The sequence below is a fragment of the Perna viridis genome, chromosome 1 (genome assembly GCF_037379345.1).
Source record: "Perna viridis isolate PV_CMFRI_1.1 ecotype Kerala chromosome 1, ASM3737934v1, whole genome shotgun sequence".
NCBI classification, from domain to species: domain Eukaryota; kingdom Metazoa; phylum Mollusca; class Bivalvia; order Mytilida; family Mytilidae; genus Perna; species Perna viridis.
In genome coordinates this window covers 13,787,730-13,806,396 of record NC_142445.1, presented here as the reverse complement: position 1 = coordinate 13,806,396, position 18,667 = coordinate 13,787,730, and the positions used below count along the sequence as shown (strand labels likewise).

The 18,667-nt window shown below is 32.3% G+C and overlaps 3 protein-coding genes across 3 annotated transcripts; all 3 read right to left on the bottom strand.

Annotated features, from left to right (window-relative positions):
- Window positions 1-796: 796 nt before the first annotated feature.
- Window positions 797-5,802, bottom strand: LOC148627352 (protease inhibitor-like). Its single transcript, XM_088571601.1, has 3 exons — window positions 2,352-5,802; window positions 1,764-1,928; window positions 797-1,446 (listed from the first exon to the last, which is right to left on the bottom strand). Exons 1-3 carry the CDS (start codon window positions 2,380-2,382, stop codon window positions 1,316-1,318), a joined length of 327 nt encoding a protein of 108 aa, XP_088427727.1. The 5' UTR covers window positions 2,383-5,802; the 3' UTR covers window positions 797-1,315.
- Window positions 5,803-6,557: 755 nt separating this feature from the next.
- On the bottom strand, window positions 6,558-10,405 carry LOC148627351 (carboxypeptidase inhibitor SmCI-like). The gene is made up of 6 exons (XM_088571578.1): window positions 9,619-10,405; window positions 8,798-8,990; window positions 8,168-8,332; window positions 7,769-7,896; window positions 7,109-7,223; window positions 6,558-6,724 (listed from the first exon to the last, which is right to left on the bottom strand). The coding sequence occupies exons 1-6, from the start codon at window positions 9,673-9,675 to the stop codon at window positions 6,576-6,578; spliced, it is 807 nt and encodes a 268-aa protein (XP_088427704.1). The 5' UTR covers window positions 9,676-10,405; the 3' UTR covers window positions 6,558-6,575.
- Window positions 10,406-10,473: 68 nt separating this feature from the next.
- Window positions 10,474-17,597, bottom strand: LOC148627350 (uncharacterized). Its single transcript, XM_088571588.1, has 4 exons — window positions 17,457-17,597; window positions 11,292-11,425; window positions 10,977-11,091; window positions 10,474-10,793 (listed from the first exon to the last, which is right to left on the bottom strand). Exons 1-4 carry the CDS (start codon window positions 17,548-17,550, stop codon window positions 10,642-10,644), a joined length of 495 nt encoding a protein of 164 aa, XP_088427714.1. The 5' UTR covers window positions 17,551-17,597; the 3' UTR covers window positions 10,474-10,641.
- Between the last annotated feature and the right edge of the window lie 1,070 nt (window positions 17,598-18,667).

The window sequence follows — 18,667 nt, the reverse complement described above, 5'->3', positions numbered from 1 at the left end:
GAACCGGAAGGTTCAACGTATAAGTTGTGATATGAAAACGTCATACGCAGGTGCTGAAGGGATATTGACACAGAAAGGAAAGTTGACAATACTGAAAAGTCACCACGTTTGTCGTTCAGTTTGGTCAATAGGGTACCTTTACCATCGTAGGTCAAGGTATGAGGCTGACTTCACAGTGTCTGTAGTATCCTTTATCTAAAGTTCTTTGGGTAGATGCGATGTATCAAATCCCTAAAACTAGGACTGTTTAACGACAATTCCTCATTTATATTGCGGAAACTGGGATTAAAAGATCTGACTTAAAGATGATCTTTCTTTCGAATCAGATCAGCTATAAAGTTAGCCTGAGAAGAGTGAAGGTATAGATCAGAAGTAGAGGAGCACACTTTGTTCCCATTGGAATGCCGACCGTTTGTTGAAAAATGCGACCACTACACTTAACAAAGTGTTGTGGTAGGACTGGAGAACCCTTTTTGACACAGTAGGTAAAGAAGTCCAAAGTTTTCAAAGTTATTGGAGATACATTTTGCAGATCTAGCTATGTAACTCATTCACATTTTCTACATAAGTATCTCATGCTCATGATATGCACATCATATATCTTCTTATATTCACTTATGTAAACTGTTGTAAGTATGTTATTCACCACATAAGTAATTTGAAAAAAATGTAATATTTTAGATATTTACACTAGTTATATGCGACACTTTAGATGTTAAACAATGGGAAAGTATTCTTGAAAAATCTAGTTAGTGCCAAAACTAATGCATTATAATAATAATTGATAATTCTGCTGAACTTTTATTGGATATCTACAGCATTTACCACTACAAAGCTTCTCGACACTACATCTGCCGTCAAAAGGTAGTCTACAATTTTCATCACATGGTTTTGGTGGCGGTGCCACTGGACAAGTACCCTTTTATATGTACAATAATAAACAGATGTATATGTATTGTAGAACATTTTGTGACCACCCACACAGATGATATGGTTTTGATATTTAATTAGATTTTGTAATTTGATTATGCATAATAGGTAGTTTTAAACTTATCCAGTTATTCTGGGGCGACAGCTTGTTGAGATAAACCATAAGTCACAAACGTTTAACAATTGTTCATAAATAAAGAAGAATTTTGATTTTGTCTCTACATTTGCTGCACTACATTTTACTCACAAGCTGCCTACAAGTATAGAAACTACTTTACAGAAATAATTTAGTCTTCTGTTCATTTTCTCACAATGATATAGTACTTTCTTTTAAGCTATTGGACATTCTGCAGTAAACACGTGATCAGAAATCACGTGGGTACGCTTACAGGTTTACATGGTGAACTGTAACATCACTTTTACACTTCATCCCGTTTTTGATTTTGTAGGAAAAATGAAGACAGTACTCATCTGGTGGTGGTATACAGGGAGGAGGTGGTCCACAAGGATTGATTTCTGTAGTAAAAAGTGGTCAACCATATTAGAACACAACAAACATATGCATGTACTTGCGGTATTTTCTTGGAATATTCTTAACATAAAAAAACATATGGCAAGCATGCATATAAATTCAAATGAAAGTGTAAAAAAAATCGATCTACAAATGAATGTATATATGTGAAAGAGAAATGTGTGAGTATGATGCTAATAAATATTCTATTAGGGTATTCGTAAGGGTAAACATCATAGACAAATTTAAACATTCTTATTTATCTTGGTTCTTTGATATTTTAACCTTGAACGGGAAAAGCATATCTAATGTCAGAACTTACTTATTCCTTCAAAATTTTTTAGACATCTATTCTTTGTCCTAAATCTATTTTTATTTCCTTTACATCCTCTGAATATAATTTGCTCGCACTTCATTTTTGTTGCATTATAGTACCATCTCTTGAGTGCTTTGTAGCACAGGCCTTCTTCTTTCGGCAGTGTGCACACTATTTTGAAAAAAAATAATATCACCATTTTAATACATATTAGAAATTTTTTCAGAATTATATTATAATTTATGAGAGAAAAGATGCTTAACACAAATTTAAAAGGTAAAATTATATTTTTTATTGCAAACAAAAAAATTAGCGTTAAACGTCATACTTCATTATTTGTGTCAAAACAAATATCGGAATAAATTCCGGTGTATTAAGGTTTTATTACTATTTCAGTGAGACGTCTATTTGTTTCTATAACTGCTACATAAGGATCGATACTACTTTAAAGTACTAAAATCAAATAACTTCATTGCCTCATAAGGCAATCGCTGTATGGCTTTTGCAAGTTCTTTGAGTCGAAAAATAGCTTCCATAGTCGGGTTGTCTTTGAATGAATATTATGCTTTTTTGTTGGAGGGATGAACGATTTACCTCTTTTTTCCAAATGCTTTGTTGCAGTCATGTTTTGATTTAAAGTTGTTTTCGTTTCCGTCACAACCGGTGTACATAAACCTGAAACAACGGTTTCTGTTCATGCTAAAATAGTATCGGACTAAACGTGCGTTGCATGTTCCCCTTTCTTTTTGGAGATCACAAACATTCTCTTCCGACAAGATAAATGGACTCTGAAATATGACTAGAATAAACATATTCTCAATTTGTCCAATACAGGTCTTAATATAATTTATTAAATCATCTTCCTATTTCGATATTTTTGGTTTTGAGTATTAAATAATATTTCTTATAAACTTTTTTCTTAAATCATGAACTTTCTAAGTATTTGGTTCTATTGCTGATGATGAGAAGTTATTAATCCTTTAAACAAAGTGTACAGCATACTGAAATTTGAAATAATATATGCATATGCATAGAACTCACAAACGTGTCCTGTTCCACAAACATGCCCGATTTCATTAATGGGTTCAATAATACGTCACATTACGTCAACTTCATTGTCGTGATAATAAAGCTACAAGTGAACAGGTGTTCTTACGGGCGATGGAGTATATAGTACCAAGTAGACGTTTGTTTTCTCTCTTACTAAAGTGAATTCCGAACGGCGCTTAAAGCTTACTAGAGTTAATAACGATGGAACAAAGTTCAACGATGCCGTAATGACATGAACGCTTCATCATCGTTATGAGCTCGGGTTAAAGAGCTATTATATCAAGGAGAACCAGTATTGTGTGATTGTGTTTTTTTATGTGTGTTTATTGTTATTATTATTTTGTATTTTGTATTTTTAGTTTTTATTTGTTTATCATTTTAAGACGAAGTCAGTTACGGTTAATTTGTTTACAGCAAATGTTTTTTTTTTCAATAAAATGATAGCCAGTAACCAGTCCTGTAATGCGTTCTAAGGGCGTGAACCAACCATGAAATAAACATATAAAAATCAAGCGCATAATATCGAATCATTCACTACAACCACAAGCATGTAAATGCATTAAGTGTTTTAGTTTGTGAGAAAAAAAAACTCAAAATATAAACTCTGAATTCTGATCATTTACAGTTCCATTGTGCCAAACATGCACCAACAAATAACTTAAGATTAGTTTAAAACTGACGTCTCCGTGATAATTTTTAAAAAAAAAATTAAAGATCACCCCGTGGTAAGCAACCGTTCATTTTATTTATGGTTTTTAATAATTTGGCATATTGGTTTATTTTATTTGTTGTTGATTTCTGTCCATACATATTCAACAAGTGCAGCATAGTACGATCGCAGTTCGTTGAACTCCTTTCAATTAGGGCAAGTGTGGACACTATTTTAGTTTTTGACAGACTACAATTTAAGATTTAAAAGTTCGTTATGGACAAAAAGACCAACTAGAATCCACTAAATGATAATACTTTTCCTTTAAGCCATTATCTTTAACAGGGACAGGCAATAACATAAACATGAATCGTGAACGTGACACAGTGTAAAGAAAATATCGTATCTCTAAGCTCCAGAAAATTCATATGACGAGCATAAACGGTTTCGTTTGATATTTTTTTAAATCGGTCATATTTGTGCTACCATATTGGACACGTTTATGAGAGTGTAATAGTAGGATCAAAGATGTTTCACAATTTCCAAAATATGAATTGACGTCAGAATATGCCCGGACCATTTTGTGAAATCAGAAACCTTTGTTGAACCGGACAAGCATCTAAGTCTTACAAATATAAATAAGAATATTATTATTTTGCAAACGCCTAGCTTTGCTATGTTTAAGAATTATAAATAATGTTTCTTGGAACGATTTGTAATATACCTGACAAAATCTTAAGGGTTAGACAGATGTGGACAACAGATTACTTATATTTTGTTTTTAAGATACCTTATGCCGGAGTTCTGAAACTTAAATTCTATATATGACCTATTTTTACCATTTCCATTTTTTTTATTACTCCCGAAGATAAAACCACGAAGATTTGTTCGAATGATAATAAGAAAATACAACGACAAACTTGCTGTCAATCCCTGCACAGATACAGATATTATCAATATCGCTCCAAAATATAACATCATAAATTAAACGTTTTCACAGCTGATGTACGTATATGTGTGAAAAGTTGTTTACTCGTATGTACTGCGTACTTTAATTTATGTAACACATTGCACCGTATAATACTCAAGGATAAACATACGGAAGCACAACTATTATTGCATATAATTTCTTTATAGAAGTACTTGTTAAGTCTCTACTTTGTCTGAACATAAACAATAATATGTGATAAAATGTCTACTAATAGAACGAAATTTACTTTTACCACGAAATAATTTCTTTAATGGAAGGACATATTTTAAGAGGAAATTCATTGAAACATAAATAGTTCAAGTACGGAATTCAAATCACACAGAACAAGGCTACTAAGGCAGTACTAAACGGTTAGGTCAATAGTGCAAATTTGATCTCATTTTGTTGAAATAGAGCAATTTTAAAGCAGTCCACACAACACAACACCTAACAGCTAAATACTATGTTTATAAAATATCAGGCACATAGGCACTAGCACCGGAATAAAGCCTGTATGGAGGATGGGGAAAAAGAGTAAAAATAACACTTTTCAATTCATTTTCTCACAAGTTCGTATAAAATAAGGTAATTTGGAAATCAGCCAGCTGATGCTGAGGAGACATAATACGGATACCGTTCTTCAATTAAATCACACCTGTTTACCTTAACATATATGACATTTGTCTGCATATCACTGATTCACTACATTAAAACAATATATCCACCCAATTTCAATTTTCAATTTGAAGTTTTACAAAAATTGTGTCATTGTTTTCCTTCCCTCTTTCGTCTACCGCATACTTGACTTTTTATCAGAAAGTCGGCTGGTATTTCTAGAAAGCAGTGGACGCTTACCCTTTCTGGCGCATCTGGTCCATGCTCCCAGTTTTTAGTGGATTCTTTGTATATTTGTATTATCATTTTAGTTATTTTATGTTCCTTGTTGTGTTTGTTTTCCATGTCTGGTCTTTGTCCTGGAATACGTTCTTTTGATTTCCGCTAGAATCTTGGTTTCCTTTGATAATATTACAGTTTAGTTTAAACCTGTTTTTTGTGTGTGTCGATTTTCGAGGTCAAGATATGAGACAAACTACTTAGTGTGTATTTTATGTTAATCATTTTAAGCTCTTTGTGGTAGGATACTTAAGTGATAGAATAAGGTTTTAGCGGCAGCTTATTTCAAGTACCGTGATGTTGTTTCTGAACGGCGGTGTGGGGTATACAACCAGTTACTATCCAGATAAAACATTTACCCATATATATTGACATATATGTTTTCAAACAAATTGTTAAAAAAAGTTCACAACACAGTTTAAGTATAGCAAAACGTATCAATTATTTTTATCCGTTGAACCGTTGAGTTAAACTTTGTAGTGTTCTATACAAACTGGAATATTTATTATAGGTAAATCTAAGTATGATGACTAGTGTTGAAACAACTATTGCATTTTATTAAACTTATTTGATATTTTTGCATGGAACTAGACATGATATAAGTTAAAGTAAGTGTTATCAAGAAAAACTAGAATTGAGCGTCAATCGAAAAAGCATATTTCTTAGATAAATACAAGACATGGTAAAAGACAAAACTAACAAAGAAATTTGCAAACGTAAATGTTACCTGCGCTCCACTAAACACTGGCAGCATGGACCAAATGCACTGATAGTGTAAGCGTCCACAGCTTTTATTTACACACCCACCGAGTTGCTGAATGATTGATTAGAATTTAATGATTTTTTTAAAAATCACATGTAAAGTAAGTTATTAAAACTTGAAATAATGATACAATAAAAAATACACTGGTTTCGTGATCGACACATTTTCACTTGATAACTTCAAATGCAGTTTATATCACATGATACTTTCATATTTAATGATTGACTAGACAAACCTAGATCATCTAAAGTTACGTAACCATCTTTTTCTTACAGCACGATCATTTATATCTAGACAGGTTGACGAATCATACAAAACTAATGACTATAGGTCACACCAAGTTTCCGTGTACTCCATTGCCATATACAGAAAATGTAGTAAAGTCGAGAACAAATATAACAAACAATTTCTACTTTAAGAGAATATTAAAAACATATTAATTAAAATCATATTAAATGATTAAAAAAAAAACAATTGTTTTAAACTATGTTTTTAATTTTCGTGAGGATTAACGCAACAATTACAGAAACCAATTGAACAACATTTACGTTTTCCTGCGCATTGACTATCAAAGGTACACTCAGATAAACTTCCTAAGCACTCAGCAAATCCAATTGGTGGACACGTACCAGGTTTATTAGCTGAAATATAGGGCAAAGTGCATAGTTCGATGTTTTGAGATGTTTTAACCTGATTTGTTTGGTAACAGGATATGGATTTATTTTAAACTTTTGTTTTGTTCCTTACAGTTTTTTTTTAATAATTGAGCTCCTATCATTTGAAATTAATGTGCAAATAGTTCTTCCAACTAGAAAAATGTGTCAGTACATATGACAGTATAACTGCAGAACTTAAAAATTGGAAATGGAGTGTATTTGACGTAATTCGGAAACCAAGAGTATTGTTTGAATGTACATTTATAGTGTACATCTTACTAAAACAAATAAGTACACTTAATAATAAAGAACGTATGGTATGTTGATTTCTCACACCTATTTTGTCTTCTTCTATATGACTTGCCTTACCTTTATCCGGAGTTACACAACATCCATTACAACATATTTTGTCACCACTGCATTCGTTGCTTACTAGACAAGTATCTTTGCAGGACCCTGGTGACTGTTTTGATGTGCAGGCACCCTTAACCAAAAAAAAAATAATGAATTTTACTATTGAATAGCTACAAGGCTTGTGCATATATTTGTATTGCCTGCCCTCTAACTTAACCAAAGTATTGACGGATGGTAATTATAAAATTATTGATTCTTAATGAAAATAATTGATGAATAAGGACAAAGCAGCATTTAATTTACAACTGCAAGAAAACTGCTTGACTAAATAATGCACGGAAAACAAAAGAATAATAGACAAGAAACAAGTAGCACAACACAGAATTAAAAAAAGGTGCACAAAGAAAAACAAACAATACAAACAAACTTGCGTTTAATGCAAGAGCTTTAGAACACCTGCTGCCGTGTCAGATGAAAGAGGTGAAAAAAAACAGATGGAAATTGCTTGTCGTACTTGAATAGTGCACACCACATCGGCCGATAAATGCACGGTATAGAAAGTAGATTCATTATGCTGTTGCTAAAAAGGGCGAATAACCACTCATTGACCAAGAAGCAATTGTTCAATCTTAATGAGCTTAATTATATATTTTGATGTCATGGAAATATACTTACAGTTTTGCACGGCGAATATAAGCACCCTGTGTTACACTTAACACCATTTATGATGTTATACGTAAACCGTACACATGTACCAGGTGGCGGCCTTGTACATTGAGATAATGGTCCACATCGGTTTTTTTCTTTAATCAGTAAATTATAGAAAATAAAAAGCAATAAGTTTCGTGTGAATAAATGCTAACAGCTACTAAATTCATATTTTTGTATGTTTTCCATCCATTTATCTCATATTAAAGCTGTTTTAGAATTTGATATATACTTGTTTGACCTTTTCGCACATACTGTAAAAGAGATGCTTTAGCATAAATATTCACATTAAAATCTTAAAGTCTCTTTGACGTGTTTTGATTTCATCATTTAAATTGCAATTTATATGAAACTATGAATACTTACTTACGCCGTCGCAAAAATCAATGCATCTACTCTTTGTTTTGAATCTGTTTTCATTCCCATTACATCCGGTATATCTAAATTGTCTACATGTCATTGTGTCTGCATCATAATACCATCTTCGAAAAACGCTGTGACATTTTCCTTCATTTTTTGGTAAGGTACAAACTAAATTAAATCAGAAAATGTCATGTTCGTAAAAATAAACTATAAATGAAGCAGAGAAGTGAACATACTCTTTACGAGACAATATCTTATCTACACAAGAAATACATACAACCAAACAATGGGAAAGAGGAAACCATGTCTATTGTAAAAGGAAAGAAGAATTGACCAACATATCTGAAAAAAATCGATTCATCTTGTTTTTGTTTGATCAACTTTCAATAAACTTTTTTTTTTCATTTTTGCATTTTGTTTGTTTAAGTACTGTCTCTTTCGTTTGCTTTACTTTCTTTGTTTACAAAAACCACATTGTTAGCCGATTAACATACATCCATTATTTAGTAAGGTCATAAAGGTTCATTATTATTTCACATAAAGACATTGTAATCAATTACGCATATTGGCACATTAAAAGAACTGTTTCGTTCATCAGCTGTTAATTCTTTAATTTCTACCACCCTTTCATACCTCGTTTTTCGCATGCCTTATCACATTGACCTCTTGTGCTGAAATTATTGTCGTTCCCAAAACATCCTCCGAAGACAAATCGATAACATGCCCTTCTTTTAACATCAAAGTAGTATCGATTTATATTTTCCTTGCATGGCCCCCTTTTCATAGGTAAATCACAAATATTCGGGTTTTTAGCTGTAATAAGCAACTAGAAAAAATAGGTCTATCAAATCACTGTTTAAAAGACATTCAGCCAAACAGTGAAAGAGAAACCTAGAGATATACAAGTATATTTCTATGTTTAATTTCCATAGAGTGATGCGTGCAACCAAAAATAAAAGTGTATACAGATATTTTTTCAAAGATGTTGTTTTATTCAACAATCATATGGGTGTATATAATATAAACTTCTTACTTTACGTCGAAATTCCACAAACTTATTTTAAGGCATGATTGTGCCTTTATTTATTAAGTATTTGTCTTTGTAAAAGTCATGCATAATCTATAAAATGTGACACACCCCAAAACACACTACATTTTTTATTTTTGTAATTAAGTTGTTTTATGTGTCTTTATCTTGAAATGCGTAATTATTCATTCCAATATGTCTGCTTTAAGAAGATAATCAACATTGAAAATTTGATAGATTCCATTGTATATGAATGTTATTTATCTCCCTTATAGATATTATATCCTAAGAGCACGGATGTTAATTTCTGTTTACTATGGCAATTCAAACAATCACATAAAACTAAACTAAAATAAAATATGTAGGCTTTTCAGCCTTGAAGCAAATTTTGCATGATTCTTAGTGGGAAAGCTACTTAACTACTTACCCAATTCCCCAGAGCAATCAGAATAAATACCAATAATGGTCCGTTACGTGATATCATTCCTTCCTGTCTTCTTAACCAGTTTTTAGTATGATTTGAATATAAATTTCAACAATGCAACGGATTTAAAGTGCTCTAGGATGTATGTCAGTGTATTGCATAATCTACTTTAAAAATCATATATGTAATAACGGACCAACTTGTTATATGTCACTTGAAGTTAAAAAGCCAAAAACAAAAAAAAAATAAATACAAATATAAAATAAAATAAAATGAATAAATTAAATAAATTGAAAGTAACAAATCAACCTATGAAAAATAGATGCAAAGGTGTCAAATTTAATAACTTTTCATATCGTAAACTCCTGAGACTACTTAAACAATGCTGTTAACATTTACGTTCAATTAATGAATTTCCTAGACATGTTGGCCCATATAATAGACAAAGCTATCCTTCAAGGTAATAAGAACACTGTAAGTACGTTTTTTATTCTGTTGTAATTTGTTATTTTCGTACTTACAGTGCTTTTTGTGTGACAATGTTTTCAAACAATTGCTAAAATACGAGACTGTTTTTTTTTCTTGGAGGTTTGTCACTATTTGATATTTGTTGTCAATGTCGGATTATTCTGTTTTCTGTATGATTATTAGCCATGTCGTACTAAATGCATTTAATCCTATCCAATTACTCATGGTTACTTTGTGATTCGATTCATATTACGTACTGGCACGTTTATAAATCTATTTATTTGCCGTCCTTATTATGAACAAACACTTTTCCGTGTATACATATTATGATAACGATATTTTTTATATAAAATTATGCTATATGTATGGTGTATGGTGTCATTGCTTAAGTTTATGCCACAGCTGTTGGAATGTTTAACATTTAGTTATTATATTGAAAACCTGACCATATCAAGTATCATTGTCCTTATGTAAACCACATACTACAAAAAATGTATGTCTAGAAATTAACAGACGCAATATAAGGTGTACTTATTTTTATATAGATTAATTTAAATTTTAATTGGAATAATCAGGATTGATACAACATTTGAAACGACCACTGGGGCAGCATTTCAGTTTCCCATCACATTTGCTGTCAGTTGAACACTCTTGGATATTTCTTCTACAAGCTACAAAACCTATGGATGGACACTTGCCAGGCTTTGGATCTAAAACAATATTATCGATATAAACATTGAATTATGTGAGTTACTTTTTACTGTCTTTAATAAAGATCTTATTTACCACATATCAGACAATATTGTGTAATCCCAGATTTTAAATTTTTAACAACAAAAGTCAAAAATGAAGTAGCTATACATGTATTAATGTCGATTAAGTTAATAACGTACCAATGATGGGATCTCTGCAACAGCCAGAACAACATATATTTGTCCCTTCACAACTTTGTCCTAGTAAACATGTGTCGTTGCAAGTACTTGGTGGTTTACCAGATGGACAGTTGCCCTTGAAAAGTATTTTAATTTAGATATGAAAAATAACATTTTATTGTATAACATATTGTATTAGTACTGATTAATCTAAATTTTAAGATTTTAGTCGGTTTGTATTACAAATTTAAAAAAAAATGAACCAAAAACCTTGTATGACCTATCGATATTTCGATATTTCGGCTGTGAACAGTTTTATTTGTTTAAAACACTCACCGGTTTGCATACAGGTCCTCCACAGCTAGTACTACATTTGACACCATTTATCACGGTTGTTGTTTTAACTGGCGTTTTAAAACAATGTCCAAAAGGATTCGCACAAGGAGGGAGTGGTCCACATGGGTATTTCTCTAGATTTATATAAATAAAAAACAAATGCGACAGTTAAACTTCTGAATCATAAATCTACGAACGATGACATATCTCACTTCCGAGTTAATTTGAGAAAGTCCTGCGTCAATTGGGAAATGTGAAAAAAAGGCATGGCACTACCGGTTGTTTTGTTTAAGACACAATATATATAATCAAGCGGTCCTTTCAAAGGAAAAATCAAACGCAGCAAGAAAGAAAAAACATCAACATTGAAACAAATAGAAGAAGCAAAATCATGATACTTATACATATGACCGATTTTCTAAAAATTTCGATGTTATCAAGAATTCGAGTTGCTTCCGTTGATGATAAGGACATCCTTAGGTTGACAACAAACGGTTTAGATGGAAATCACATTTTTGTTAGGCAATTTATTGACATTTTTTTTTATTTTCCCTTGACACATCCAACAATAATTTATTATTATGAGTATACATTTAACGTTATAAATAACGTGTTTTTCAACTTGGACAACTTTTCTTAAATGTAACTGACAAATGTGTACTATCATTTACCATTATATTGAAAGGAGCTTATATTCATATTTGAGCAACAATGAAAGAAATGTTAAGAGTATTAAAAGCATTCATATTCTCAAATGTTTTTTGGGTCGTTGAAGTAAGAATATTCCAACAAATAAAAAAACTAGAACTTGTTATATTTTTACTGTCAAAATCGTTCAATGAAAGTACGTTTTTGTTTTTAATTAACAATGTCAAAGAAATATAAAATAAAGTAGGCCTTTATGTACTAAAATTGTCAAAAATAAGGCCACATTGCATATCTAATGAAGAATGTGTAGTGATATTCTCAAGTGTAAGTTTGAATTCTAATTATTAAAGCTGACATTTAGTGTAATCAACATATAGTGATTTTAACCACTTGGAACGTGTAACGTTCCCAATCCCACGCGCTAAATCATGCACACGAATCCAACGACACAATGTAATATAATGTTATTTCTCGGAACGAAAAAAAATGCATTTGATCTGAAAAGTGTCAACTGTTAGTTTGATCCGTCAAAAACATGGCAGCTGTTACTTAAAATGGAATATTATAAGGGTCACACAAAGGTTTTTTCGCATATAGCTGTAAAACCGTTAGGTTTAATCAAATTCGGACTAAATAAATGTGTTAAGCATGATACGATTTATATGTGGTAAATTTTTCGTTTTAATCCGTTTAGCCATATTGGAGTTATTGTCCTTCTTCAACTTTTTATGGCTCCTTTCAATGTTTTTTTTTCTTTCAAAAATCGATTCCTCTGACATTAATTGACCAATTGGCACCAAATTTTGTATGAATGTTCCTTCAAGAATTCTGCATAGTAAATGATGTGGGGATTCTCTAAAAACATGGCTCTATTTCGACTTTTAGCCCTATATTTAACGTTAGGAATATTCCCCTCTGAAACTATCTGACCAATAAGAGCTTAGTATGACCATTTTTAAGAGTATACTGCGTAGTTCTGATGTGGGGACCTTTGATCCTTCGACAAAAAAACATAGCTGCAGTTTTTAAAAATAGAACAAAGGGGTCGGACAGAATTTATTCGCATATGCCTCCGAAACTATTAGATTCATTCCAGTTCTTTCAATTGCCGACATGATCCTAATGATAAGACCTATAAAAGTCTACATTGGATCAAGGATCTCTGATGACTGCTTGTTAAATTTGTTGCCTTGAAAGGCAAAATATTACGTTTTTACAATTTTCATTCAATATCTTGAAAGCTATGATAAATAGAAAATTTCAATTGCTGAAATTATTCTTATGATAATTCTGCATCTGATTAAAAACTCCTTGTAAGAGTTGTTGCCCTTGAAAAGCGAAAAATTATGTTTTTAGCAGTATTTCAGCTAATATCTTGAACACTATAAAATACATAAAAAGAAACTTTCGATTGATGAAATGATACTTGTGTTAAGTCCGTCCAACTTCTGTCGTCTTTGAGTCAAAACTGTTGAAAAACTATTGAGTTAGAATTATTGCCCTTGAAAGGCAAAAATTGAACAAGGTGAGCGATTCAGGCTCCTGTGAGCCTCTTGTTATAATAGATGGTATATCACACATACACATTTGGGAGTAAAGAAAAATCATAATTTCAGAATCTTTAGTAGAATATTTCGAATATCCAGGTTAAAATTGACAAAATAAAAAAGAGGCCCTCGAAGAGCCTGAATCGCACACCCGGCAAACCATGCATGTAAAGGTACCATACTTTGGTACCATGTTTGACAAAAAAAAATGTAGAAAAAACATATTTTGATGAATGCTGTAAGTTCAACTGAGTACCTAAAGAACCATATTATGTTGGAAATACCTTCAAAGTGTTTTGAGAATCTCTGGAAAAAAATTAGCCAGGGGTTCCCATATGTACTGTCATCCAATTGGTCAAGGTGAAACATTAGCCCATTATACATTTGATTCGAAAGAACATAAAGTAAAGTAAAATCAAGGCTATACAACATTTTCATGATCACCATTCAACTCAGGAAACCATACAATATAAACCAAATATCGTTGAAATCAAAGCAAGTATAAAATTTAGCAGGATAATGAGAGCCATTTTGAAAATGACCGTCCAGAACAAATTTCCTTATCACCATTCAACTTATAATTCCATGATTCCTACAGAAACAAAAAATCATTGGAATCCGAACAACTGGTAAAAATGGCAAAACAATGATCGTCTAAAAAAGTTTCATTACTGTCAATTAACTCGGAATATCATGTTTTTTTAATAGCTTTCATCTTCATCATTATTCTATAGTTGAGGAAAAAATAACAAAAAAACAAAAAAAAACATCTTGACCCCATGTTCTTTTTTTTAGTAACAACAGTCATGTTTTCAATCGATAAAAATTGTTTGAGTTATCAATTTGTGCAAGATATCCGGAGGAAATTAATGCTACATTTCATTTAATTTTGTCGCCTGGTTACAAGAAGATTTTCAAAGTTCTATTTGTGGAATACGACAAACAAAATCGGTTTCTAGGGATATAACTCCTATATCATGCGACAAATCATTTTGAAAATTCCAGGATAGGTCTGTTTCTGATGGTGAAAATATTGAAATTTTATTAAAAAAGATAAATAATTAGTTTGTGCAGAACACCCTAAAGAACAATAATACCAATTGCCATTAAATTTTGGTTTTAGAGAAGATGATTTTCAAATTTGTACACGTAAAAACGACAAAACAATATGTTTCAAGGACCATAACTCCTACATAAGGTCTCACTAACCACTTCCTAGTAAAATGGCCACCGCTCTATGTAGTACCAAAAATATTAGACCTTTGCATTGTAAGTGCATTATTTATGTGTATTCTGATTAAAAGTAGTCAAAATAAAGCTGAGAATATGAACTTTAAAATCATATTTGTAATATACAACAAAAGTGTATTAATATTGTTTACATGTGTTGGTTATTTGCTGCATGCTGTCAGTTAGCAAAAAAGGTAAAAATTTTAGTATTATTTATTCAAGTAGATTTGATTAAGAATTTTTACAATCATCTTACCATTAGCATAATGATTTTGAAAGACTTATTTTCCAAGTAATGGAAACATTAGAAGTGATTTATTTTGAAAATTTCCACATAGGTTCGTCTTCTGATTTTGAACAATATTGAAATATCAGATTTTCCTTAATTCAACCTTTTTATATATTTTGAACCATATGATCTATTTTTATTAACAGTCGCCATGTTTGTAGATATTGAAACAGTCAGTTTTGAGCAGGATATCCTAAGAAACGACTACAGACGACCACGGAAGACGGACGCAAAGTGATGACAATTGCTTACATAGCAGGTGATCTAATGTAATATTGCCTAAATTTCTCTGAACAAGAAACGGGTGTATTTTCGATGTGGAAAATGACCATTTTGTTATATAATTATCATATAGAATACATTTTACTTTGGTTTAAGAATAGGTTTTTTTATAGTTTTTATTTAGAAAAGACTCCATTTTAATCTGAAAAATGACATTTTTAGCTCTCCTCGCCGAAAGCCATGTGAGCTATTGCCATCGCTTGGCGTCCGTCGTCGTCGTCCGACGTCGTTAACATTTTTTTAAAACTCTTCTCCTCTGACACTACTTGACCAATTTGAACTTGTTATGAATGTTTTTTAGGTATTCTGCATGGAACAGATGTGGGGTTTTTGATCTGTTGAAAAAACATGGCCGCCGTTACAAAAATAGAACATAGGGGATCAGACAGTAGTTTTTTGCATATATCTCCAAAAGCGATAGGTTAAGCCAACTTCTGACTGAGTAAAAATGTTCAACATGATGGGATCTATCTTTGGTCAAATTTTCATTTTAATCTGTTAAGCCAAGTTGGAATTATTGCCCCTTTTCGACGTTGTTTTGCTATTTTTTATGTTATTTCTTTCAAAAATCTTCTCCTCTGACACCACTTGACCAATGGGACCAAACTTGGTATGAATGTTTATTGGGGTATCCTGCATAGAACTGATGTGGGGATTTTTTATCTGTCCGAAAAACATGGCCGCCGTTACTAAAAATAGAACATAGTAGTCAGACAGTAGTTTTTCGCATAAATCTTCTATAGCGTTAGATTTAGCAACATTATTTCCATAGTTATTATAAATCCTTCAAAAGTCTTCAGGGTTGTCAGGTGACTCTTTGTAAGAGTTATTGTACTTGAAAGAACTTTTTTTTTTACAGTTTTCAGCCAATATCTTGAAAACTATAATAAATAGAAAGAAACTTTCTATCGCTGAAATGATCTTTATGATAGTCCTACTAAAGTCTTCTTGAATCAAACTTGTCGGACAACTCATTGTTAAATGTATTGCTCTTGAAAGACAAACTTTAACCAGGTGAGCGGTTCAGGCTCCTTGGAGCCTCTTGTTGGTTATATATGGTACATTGCTAACACATTTTCATTTGTCTGCGAGCAGCAAAATATCAAATCTTCATAAAGTTGTTTTCATTAGAAATCAAGGGAACCCAACTGGTGACCAAGCTTCGGGAAAATAATAATACATAAGCAGGATAAAGAGAAAACAAGCACACACACAACAAAGAACATAAAAAACCAAAATGTCACAGATGAAACGGAGAAAAATGAGCAACCAGGTCTTCATTAAAAAAAATGGGAGCATGGACCAGGTTCAACGTCCGAGCAGCAATATTTCAGCTATATTCAGACGATGAACATGAAATTGATGATAAAATGCACATGAAATGATGATGAAATGAAAAAGGGATGGGACACAAGGACAATGGGGTAGACAAATTTCGATTGCCACTGGAAATAGGGAGAGGTGGGTAGGGTCAGGCAATTTAGCCTCCTGTGGCGGAGCCCTATGGTTCCTACTCCGGGAGAATGCCACAGTAGGGTTCTTTAACGTGCGAGGAACGTGGCATCTTTCCCAACACCGTGCACCACTATGGTTTGCAGTCAAGTTTTCCGTATTATAGTCTGACAATCCCACATGTAATACGCCAGGGGTATCCCATTCCACCATCTGCGGCACACATCCCAGTTGTTCTGTGGGCAGAGCGCCCTAGCCCCCCCCCCCGCTAGGGTTCTGAGCACTATTTGAACGCCTTTTACGACAAACTTAGCGCTGCTGCAGGCCTATTCTTTTAACACCCGGACCTGCACGGGGCCTACCAATTTGTAGTACATCATTTCATGTCAGAATGTCTAAAACTAATTATTTACTTTTTATTCTTATTTTTCTGATAATTTTTTTTTCGATATTGAAAACATACTGATTCTTGCATTGTGGAGCGAAATCACAAAGGTATTCTGTTGAATTGATTATGGGCATACGACATGCACGACACACGTATCCATTGAAGCACGTTACACTCCCGGTACACGATGCATGCACTTGCAGTTCACTAAACATACCAAGAAGATAATGTTATACATTTCATTTAATGAGGTGTTCATTAACCTATTTTACGGGATAGAGATAGTCATTTCTATTAACAACTGTTTGTTATTTTTAACAAATACTTACTCACTCCATCACACTTTTCAATGCATTTTTTCTTATTAACAAATCTGTTTTTATTTCCGTCACATCCATTGTATTTAATTTTTTTGCAAACCATGTTATCCGCATCATAGTACCATCTATTTATAGATTTGTAACATTGTCCCTCTTTCTTGGGTAATGTACACACTATTCAAAAAATCGAAAAAATCAACAAGCGTCAATACTAATTTTTGCGTACTTTAGTATATTTCTTTCGTTTTTTATTACTTGAGATAGCAAATCAAGATATTCCGGAAATATGCTTTAATCGTTTAGTAAAAAGGCAAATCTGTGTCTGATTTAGGAAGATGAGAGTTTAATCTTTATTAGTATTTTAACTTTGTTGTTGTTATTTTTTTCTTCTAGTTTATCTATTGATATGTTCTTGAAATTCCAGTGCTTAACCATCTTTAATATCTCCCATTTCGTAGCGCTTCGATTATTGTATTTACTTTTTTATTTTCAACAGATCAATTAATATTTCAGTTGTACATTTTTGTAGAACTGTGCGATAACTAATTTCCTTACCTAGTCAAAAATACACAATAGGATTAAAATGAATAAAAGTATCGATTCCTCTCTTCTCTACAGCTTAAATATACACCAATAAAGTCTCATCTTCGCTTAAACTACATAAAATCTGTAGTGGTCAGATATACATAAATACCCTTTTCTTACAAGCCTTTCCACAATCGTTCTTTGATAGAAAGTTGTTCTCATTTCCACCACAGCCGGTGTAAATGAACCGGACACATCGACCTCTCTTAACATTAAAGTAGTACCGTATCATAAGTGCGTTGCAGGTACCTTTTTTCTTTGGTAAATCACATACATTGTTGAGTTGCCCTTTTGCTAATAGTTGCTGTAATTAATAAATGTTAACTCAGGGAACCCGTGAAATGAACCTTATAATTACCCATTTGTATATTATGAATGAGGAATCAACGGAACCAATATTCTATTAGAAATCAAAAGAATGTAATCCAGGACAAAGACCAGTTATGGAAAACAAACACAACAAGGAACATAATGTAACTAAAATGATACATACAAATTATACAAAGACTCCACTAAAAACTGGGAGCATGAAACAGGTTCACCGGTATGGTTAGCGTAGGAACACCCGCCGTGTTGCTCATAAAAGTCAAGTCCGGGCATACAAAAACGCAAAGGAAAACTATGACACGTTGAAC

Excerpts from the sequence above, each read along its gene's own strand:
- LOC148627351 (XM_088571578.1), bottom strand. The coding sequence starts at position 9,675 with ATGATATCACGTAACGGACCATTATTGGTATTTATTCTGATTGCTCTG. Across the intron at positions 8,333-8,797 it reads TAAGGCATGCGAAAAACGAG|TTTGTACCTTACCAAAAAAT; the intron begins GTATGAAAGGGT and ends GATTTAATTTAG. Across the intron at positions 7,897-8,167 it reads TGATTTTTGCGACGGCGTAA|AAAAAAACCGATGTGGACCA; the intron begins GTAAGTATTCAT and ends TACTGATTAAAG.
- LOC148627352 (XM_088571601.1), bottom strand. The coding sequence starts at position 2,382 with ATGACTGCAACAAAGCATTTGGAAAAAAGAG. Across the intron at positions 1,929-2,351 it reads AAAGCATTTGGAAAAAAGAG|TGTGCACACTGCCGAAAGAA; the intron begins GTAAATCGTTCA and ends TTTTCAAAATAG. Across the intron at positions 1,447-1,763 it reads AAAAAATTTTGAAGGAATAA|AAATCAATCCTTGTGGACCA; the intron begins GTAAGTTCTGAC and ends TTTTTACTACAG.
- LOC148627350 (XM_088571588.1), bottom strand. The coding sequence starts at position 17,550 with ATGGTTTGCAAAAAAATTAAATACAATGGATGTGACGGAAATAAAAAC. Across the intron at positions 11,426-17,456 it reads TGAAAAGTGTGATGGAGTGA|AGAAATACCCATGTGGACCA; the intron begins GTAAGTATTTGT and ends ATATAAATCTAG. Across the intron at positions 11,092-11,291 it reads GAGGACCTGTATGCAAACCG|GGCAACTGTCCATCTGGTAA; the intron begins GTGAGTGTTTTA and ends ATACTTTTCAAG.